This window comes from Mus pahari, chromosome X (assembly GCF_900095145.1).
Source record: "Mus pahari chromosome X, PAHARI_EIJ_v1.1, whole genome shotgun sequence".
NCBI classification, from domain to species: Eukaryota; Metazoa; Chordata; class Mammalia; order Rodentia; family Muridae; genus Mus; species Mus pahari.
The window spans coordinates 35,326,553-35,335,269 of NC_034613.1; the positions used below are offsets into that span (position 1 = coordinate 35,326,553).

Sequence of the window (8,717 nt, forward strand, 5' to 3'; positions counted from 1 at the left end):
TCTCTCTCTCTCTCTCACACACACACACACACACACACACACACACTCAATCAGGCGTGCACATACCTCCATTACACAAAAGCACATATGCAAAGAATGTTAGCCTGAACTTAAAGATAAATCTACACACTTTCCCTAGAGCACAGAGACTTTAGCTCCAGAGGCCTGCATAGTTGCCATGGAGGCCTGATGCCAGTGGTCCCCCGCCTACGAAGAGCTTCATCTCTGGCCAGTTGTAGCAGTGAGTGTAGAGTGCATTGGGGAATTCTTCAGTACCTCCAAAGTAGTTTACCCAGAGTTCATCTTGGTTGAGCCAGCCTCTGCCACATGTGAGTTTGAGCTTCCTCCCTGTGCGCCCAAGAAAAGAGTCTGGACTGGCTGATGCCCTTTCCTCTAGGAACTTCTGGGCACGAATGTCATAGAAGAGCAAAGAGCCATGTCCAGTGCCCACAGTGATGATGTGCTGGTAGAAACTCAGAGATCGCACACCTGTGCCTCCCTCTCGGGAACACAAAGGTTTGATGTTCTGCTGGCGTTGTCTTGGATCCAGGAATGAAACATGAGACTGAGAACCCACAGCATAGAGGGAAAATTCATCACAGTAGGTGAGACACACGTTCTCACGGCAATAGGGCAGCCTCAGGGACAGCAGCCTAGACAGGGAACTTCGGGCTTTCCACAGGTGGAAGTAGCCATCCAGGGACACAGCTCCCAGCTCCTGGTTTTTGTTGCTGAAGGCAAGTGCTCTCACTTTACGGTTACCTGGATTAGTAGTGGCTTTGGGGATGGCCTCCATATCTGTAGGACTGATGTGAGCATACACAGGTAGTCCTGCATCCTTGTGCCAAGCAATGCTGCCATTGAACATGTCCGAATCCACCCGCCAGAGTGCCACGGTGCCATCACGGGAGCCACTCACAGCCACAGTATCACTCATCCAGGCGATGGCAAAGATCCAGTCCCTGTGGCCTTGGCGGTCCCCTAAGCACACAGGGTCTAGGGTGGGTAGCTGATAGACTGCTAGACTGTTAGGGTTTTCACCTCCTGTAGCTAGGAGGGTCTTGGAGGGATTCAGCTGGATGGCGTGGATGCCACAGGTGGGTTGGGCACGGGTTTGTCCTGGCCCTCTGTCTCGCATCAGGGGAATGCGAGTGATCCGGCCAGTCTGGACATCAACCACAAAGAGCGTGTTGCACTTGGTGCCACACACCACCTGCCTGGCATTGAGCCACTGNGATGCGAACACCTTATTGAGGGGGCCTAGGGTCAGCTGACGCTCCCTCAGCAGCTCGGGCAACCTGAGGACCCCATAGCTGCGCAGATCTCCCTTGAAGCCCGCTAGCCCTGTGTGGCCATCAGCGCCCAGCGCCCGGCCCTTCAAGTAGTGCACCAAGGAGCGGCGAGCCACGGGCCGCCGCGGCCTCTTGGCCAGCAGCAATGGCCCATCCGCTTGGCCCGTTCCCGCCGCTGCAGCTGCCCGCCCAGGCAACGAAGAAGTCCCGGCGCCCTGATCGACCTCGGCGGCTTTCCGCTTCCTGCTACCTGTTTGCTGTGGGGCCATGGTGGGCGGCGGGCGGTTTGCAGAGGCGGCGGCGGCGCGGAGGCGGCGGTGCGTGGCACCCGTGTTGGCCGTGGTGGTGGCTGTGTCTCCGATTCAGCGGGGGGTGGCACTGGTTCCCAGGGGCCAGGTGACTCAGTGATCCCAGGGCACCGAGCGTCCTGGGTGCGTTGGTGGCCAAAGAGGCGAAAGTGGCAGCTTGGCTCTGCAAGGGTTGTGAGCTTGGAAGGAGCAGTATGCGTGCTGATCGCAGCTTGAGTGTGGTGGCAGTGCCTGGGACTTGGCCGAGGGCGGGAAGTGCTGCTGTCTGGGAGGTGGTGAAGTCAGTGTGGGGCTAGAGAGTAAGCTAAGAGACCTGAGGTTGAGAGGCGGAGAGAGTGGGAGGGGCTGTTGGCCATGGGGTGCTGGGTTGCACAAGCCAGTCTGGGTGGGGGTTGGGAAGAAGCAGAGGGGATGGGCGAGGAGGAAGGCCGTGTGGAAACTCTAGGGAGATTCCTAGAGGGCTGAGCTCCAGTTAGCTCAGTAGCTAACACAAGTTTGGGGTTTTTTGTTTTGTTTTGTTTTTTTCTTTCTACCAACAGCTCTCAACTAGCCTTAAAATCAAAACCTAAAATGTAGTTAAGCAAGGGATCAAAAGGAGCACTGAGCTTGGCATGTGGTAAGAAATAAATGGGCACTTGGTGTTATCAGAGGACACTTTGACTAAGGTTGTTCTTTGAACTGGACTAGGCATGGAGGCGTTTCTAAGTGACCTCTGTAGTTTCTTTCTGCAATTTCTGTGAAAGCCCCTCTGCAGATTGCTTTTTAAATTAGTCCAGCCTTACTCTGTTCTTGTTCCTTTTTAGCCTCTGAACTTGAAGCTCCTGAGCGACTAAACTTGGAGCCCTGAAGGGTATCTTGCTAATTCATACTCCTTGACCCCAATTCAAGGCAAGGTAGTGGTAGGGAAATCGTCAAAAGGAAGCTCCTGAGTCTTCAGTGACATACAGATGGGAATATAGAGGTTACAAGTGAATGGCAGGATGCATTATTATATACTAACTCCTCAGGAACCTCAGAAGCCTGAGATGATGGTGTACAGGGTAAGCACAAAGAAGAGGTCCTAGAAAGAAAGGCATCCCTATATTCTCCAGGTGGGGAAAGTCCAAGTCATGAAGTGATGACCAGGACTTCTGTAGAGCTCTGTCTTGTATGAAAGCCCATCTCAAACATCTGGAAGTGACTTGAGAAACACACAAGATATCTGCCTTCAGATGGCGAAGAAGAACTTTTCAGAGGAACAACATAACACAAATGGGATAGTACAGATTTTAAGGGCTTGGTATTCTCAAGACGGAAGAGATCCATAGCTGCCTTGAGACTCCAGTGTATCAATTCATTTGCAGTTACACACTGAACAAGACCAGTTTGAGTGGGAGACTGGTGGCTGTTGCCAAAGCATATTGGGGTTTTTAACTTGACATATCTGACCAATCATATGAAGTAACAGCTATTTTGTTGTTCTTCCCAGTACACAACCTTACAGGTTTTGCAAAATTATGTCAAGTCTACAAATTTGAGCTTTTTAAATCTCTCCCACTGAACTTCTTTGTATGTGTGCATCTACCTCAGTCATTTTCTCTGTACACAATGCAGTATCGTGGGAAAGAAATGATGGCAAAATGGGAAGACAAGGTAAGGTTACTGAAGAATATAAGTGGTTAAAGATCCCTTCATTGACTAAAGAATTTTTTTCTGTTTTTAAAATATAAATATGTTAGAAAACTATGATATGGGCTGGTGAGATGGCTCAGTGGGTAAGAGCACCTGACTGCTCTTCCGAAGGTCCGGAGTTCAAATCCCAGCAACCACATGGTGACTCATAACTATCCGTAACAAGATCTGATGCCCTCTTCTGGAGTGTCTGAAGACAGCTACAGTATACTTACATATAATAAATAAATAAATATTTTTAAAAAAAGAAAACTATGATACATTGTACAATAGGTTTTTGCTATTGTATAGAATGAAATGTACTGAAATTTTGGGGTTGTAGTTATCAGTCTGTATGTAAGCATACTGGATATGTAAAAATGAGATGTATGGTCATTTCTGATAGCATTTATTGAAATCTAGGTAGCTGATCTGTATTAAACCATTGAATGGCCAAATTAGTTTTGTCCTAAAATGTTTAAAATGAGTAACATAAAACTCACAAAAGGTAATAATAACTCATGGTCTCACAGTTCATGCTGCAGCAGATATAAATATTGATCTGAATTTATTACCTACCTTTTAAAAGATTTGTATCCTGTATTATTCAAGGATTGTAATTTTTGTTTCTTCAAAATCTTACCTATCTGTATTGTGGAAACATTATCATGCTTGCTTCTGAAATTTACATATAATTTTTAAAGATTTTATTTATATATTTTATGTATTGATGAGTAAACTGTAGCTGTCTTCAAACACCCCAGAAGAGGGCACTGGATTCCATTACAGATGGTTGTGAGCCACCATGTGGTTACTGGGATTTGAACTCAGGACCTATTGGAAGAGCAGTCTGTGCTTTTTAACAACTAAGTCATCTCTCCAGCCTTAGATATAATTTTTAAAATCAAGAGATGAATAAATAATAAATATAAATTATATGCAGCAGTGACAATTCTATATTTGAAGGCAACATATAGTCTTAAATATATGTATATTTTGTTTACTAATTTTTATTGTTAATAATTGGAAATACAATATAGTCAAATGTTTTTTTGCTAAAGAAAATACCAATACAATGTTCTGGTTTTATGACCTTACATTTTGTTAATGTAAATGTAATAGTTTGTATTTAACATTCAGATTCCATATTTTATGTGAATAAATGAGTTGTGTTAATTTCATCTAGGATATCATACCCAAAACATTTTCCATTCACATCTATACTTTTTAAATTTCTCTGTGCTCTTAGAAGTATTAAGCAATTTCAGAGTAGAAGCAAGTGATATTGGATGATGTGTAGATTGGTTTTAGCTCTCAATGTAGAGTATTTGTTTGAATTTGTTTATATTTCTAGAACAATATACTGTTTAGAAATATGTAAAGCTGCAAACTATTGTTGAAGCTATAAACATAAAGGCATGCTGATAAACTTTTCAGATGTTTATATCTTTCTAGATCTCCAGTACTTACTTTTCTTGCCTTGGAAGACTGCTGTGTTTATTAGAATAGAGTCTTCTCTGTCCTTACAATTCTTCTTTGTCCCTTACTGCTTTTTGTTTCCAATTATCCCTTCTGCATTCCTGTATTGAACCTCTCTCCTTAATTAGATGAGTTCTCATATGAATGGCTATAAGACAGTGTCATACTGCTTTGTAATTATTTAATTCATTTATATTCTACTACTTTAATCACACCATAAATACGCCAAGAGATTATAGGGTAATGATTTTAATAAATTCACAATATCACACAGATATGCAGTGGATGTCTAATGAAATGTTAAGGTCTGTGGTTAAAATGGTGGCCCACGTCCTGCCTAAGGCTCAGGTTGGACACTGGAGTTTTGATTGTGCACATGTCATGCAGGTGCCAGGCAGGCATCAGGTTGTGGGAAGCTGTGGGATCCTGCTCTCGGGGTGGGGAAAGGCAGTCTGAGGTCTCCACAAACCTGTAGTAGAGAGGGGGAAGGGATGGAGATTTGCTGAGGGGAAAATGAGAAGGGGGATGACATTTGAAATGTAAATAAATAAAATAACCAATAAAAATGAAAAAAAAAGAGATTGTTTCTCATGCTGGGTTTCCCACTTTGATCTACCATATCATCACATATCTAGACATATTCTGTTGGATAAAGGAAGAAAGCAAAGGTTAGAGGGAATTTTGATTCTATGACCTCTAATTCGTGTCATTTCTCTTCATCTTCCTAAGGAAATAAATGTGTCATAGTTTTAATGTGGGCTTTTTGACCCAGTGGTGGTTGTATGTTTTGTAGGAGGCGCAACAAGGTAAGAGAGTGGGATATGGAGCCATATAAGGTGGTTTTCATTTTGGTTCCTTAACTTGATTACCTTAAATTAAGCTGTTTATAACATTTTTCACATAATATATATTTTGTGTTTATTACCTCATGTATAAAATGGTGATAATGTCATCTGTAACACAGTCATTTGTAACAAAATGTTCCACTTTCTCTGTGAGCATGGCTATGTTTGTTTTTGTGAAAGGCATGGGTAAGCAGGAGGATAAAATAATAATTTAGAGAGTATAGATACTTAATAAAAGTATCTTTAATATTGTCTGACTTCTTTCCTTTCTACTATTTATCATTACACATGTAGTGTGGTACTCATGAAACTGGAGATTTTGAATGCTTACTATATTGCAAAACAAACATATTCATCATTACTAAAATCTAGTATATTCTGAAACAAAATATTTGTAGAATTGGCCACTTTTCTACTTGTATAAATCTCAATTGTACTGTGAGACTAGAGATGAATATTCATAAGGAAAATATGTATTCTAGGAATAAATTTACAGTATGCCAGTGGATCTTAACGGGAAAATTTGGATGGTTTCTTCTATGAAACATCCAGATTGGGGTTTTACCTCTGAACAGTTGCTGATATAAGTATTCCAAAAATAATTGATATTTTTTTACACATAGGGCATTTCACATATGGTGATTTTAGGTACAATGAACAGAAGTGAGTAAAAAAAAAATCATACAAATCATTCTTTGATATCAGGTAGATATGTGAAGACATGGATGAACTTAAATCAGTGAAGTAGACTTAGAAGAAAATTCACTCACCACTCTGCAGTATTGTAACACAACATAGATTTCAATTATTATTTTCCTCACCCTTAATACCTTAACATAACTCAATTCAAAAACACCATGTATGCCAATGCCTCCCAATTTTATATTGCTGTAAGCAACTTTTGTGCTACCTACTTCTTGACATTTTAGATCTCAAAACAAAACATCAAGGCCAGCATACATAATCTGAGAATCTTGATATCAATGCTAATATTCTTGAACTGTTCTCAAGAATTGTACCACCATTTATTCAGCTGCTCAAACCTAATGTCTAACAATTGTCCCTGATGCACATATCTTCAATGTGTTTAGTTCCACTATTTTGTCTTCTACCATTATTATTTACTTTATAAATTTTAATTGTATATTTTATTTATTTATATTTCAAATGTTATCCCCTTTCCTGGTTTTCCCACTGGAAATCCTATTCCATCCCCTTCCCCTGCTTCAATGACGGTGCTCCGCTACCCACTCCTGCCTCCCCTCTCTGGCATTCCCCTACACTGGGGCATAGAGTCTTCACAGGACCAAGGGCCTGTCCACCCACTGATGCCTGACAAGGACAGCCTCTGCTACATATAGGGCTGGAGCCATGCCTCTCTCCATGTGAGCTCTTTGGTTGGTGGTTTAGTTCCTGAGAGCACTGAGGAGTTTGTTTAGTAGATATTGTTGTTCTTCTTACGGGATTGCAAATACCATCAGTCACTTCTGTCCATTCTCTAACTCCTCCATATTTTCAAATTTATTCTGTTATCAATAGCTCATTGTTATCTCTGGATCTCTAATCACTACTTAGTCTTTTATTTATTTATTTTGATTAGATATTTTCTTTATTTATATTTCAAATGCTATCCCAAAAGTTCCTCATACCCTCCCCCCGCCCTGCTCCCCTACCCACCCACTCCCACTTCTTGGCCCTGGCATTCTGCTGTACTGGGGCATATAAAGTTTGCAAGACCAAGGGGCCTNTCTTCCCAATGATGGCTGAATAGNCCATCTTCTGCTACATATGCAGCNAGAGACATGAACTCTGGGAGTATTGGTTAGTTCATATTGTTGTTCCACGTATAGGATTGTGGCCCCTTCAGCTCCTTGGGTACTTTCTCTAGCTCCTCCATTGGGGGCCCTGTGTTCCATCCAATAGCTGACTGTGAGCATCCACTTCTGTGTTTGCCAGGCACTGGCATAGAGCCTCACAAGAGATCATTATATTAGGGTCCCTTCAGCAAAATCTTGCTGGCATGTGCAATAGAGTCTGGGTTTGGTGGCTGATGATGGGATGAATCTTGATCATATAACTCTAGTAGAAGGGTAATTCATTTTCCAGAGACCCCTTTCCCCTCCCACATTAAGTTTTCCACACTAGGGTCAATGAAATACCTTCTTGAAAATCTACTCTCCCTATTGTACTGATTTAGACAATCACTACTTATTAGTATTCCTAAAATATAGACCAAAGCTTAAAAACATTTTACCAGGCCCAGCATGATATAATTTATGTTGCCTTACCAGAGTTCTTTTTTTTTTCTTCATTATTTTTATTCTCAATCCACAATGGACCTTTTTAATGTTCTTGTCATTGCCTCATAATGTCATGCCTCAGATCTTTTTCTTTTTTTAATATTATGTTCTCTCTGCAAGAAATACTATCTGCCTCTAGGTCATCTACCTTTTACCTCCCACAGATACATGAATGTGTTAGCTGCTTATTTTTAGATCATAGGTAAAGCGTAACATTTTGATGGAAAATCCCTTGGTACCCTACAAATAAGACAGAGCCTGGTACTCTATTATGAAGCACTGTCAATGGAAAATTCCATGTCTTTTATCATATTAGGATTGCATACCTATATTTATGACTCGATAATAGTTTGCAACTAGAACACTGCCTGAGGACAGGAGAGGAGTTATCCATTTGGCTTACTTCTATGGCAAGTGTCTATCCTGTCTTAGAAACAAAACAAAACAAAACAAAACAAAAACCAAAGAAAGAAAACACTAGCTTTTGTTAAGTGACAATTTAGAGATACTGGAACTTTTACTAATGTACCTCAGTCTTTGACACTCTGTATTCAACCATGTCCTTATTTAGCAGAAGTTGAAGATACAACTTTTTGCTACTTGACATTTGATAATTTTTTAAATTGTTAATTCATCAGTTATTTCAGTCACAAGCCTTTCTGGATGGATTAAAAATATAACCCATAATAGTCTATTTTTGTGAATTTCAAGATTGACTGATGTGACAGACAGCTTCATAAAATATTATACAAATAGAGCAGAAATACAATTCAATACTGTCAACCATTGTTACATTCTCTTTCAACTCTGGAGATTTGCACAACTAAACATAAAAGAACATTT

At 41.1% G+C, this 8,717-nt stretch overlaps 1 protein-coding gene across 1 annotated transcript; it reads right to left on the bottom strand.

Moving 5' to 3' along the window:
* Window positions 1-151: 151 nt before the first annotated feature.
* LOC110313939 (DDB1- and CUL4-associated factor 12-like protein 2) lies at window positions 152-1,593 on the bottom strand. The gene has a single exon (XM_021188405.1). The coding sequence runs from the start codon at window positions 1,559-1,561 to the stop codon at window positions 152-154; it is 1,410 nt and encodes a 469-aa protein (XP_021044064.1). The 5' UTR covers window positions 1,562-1,593.
* Window positions 1,594-8,717: the final 7,124 nt, after the last annotated feature.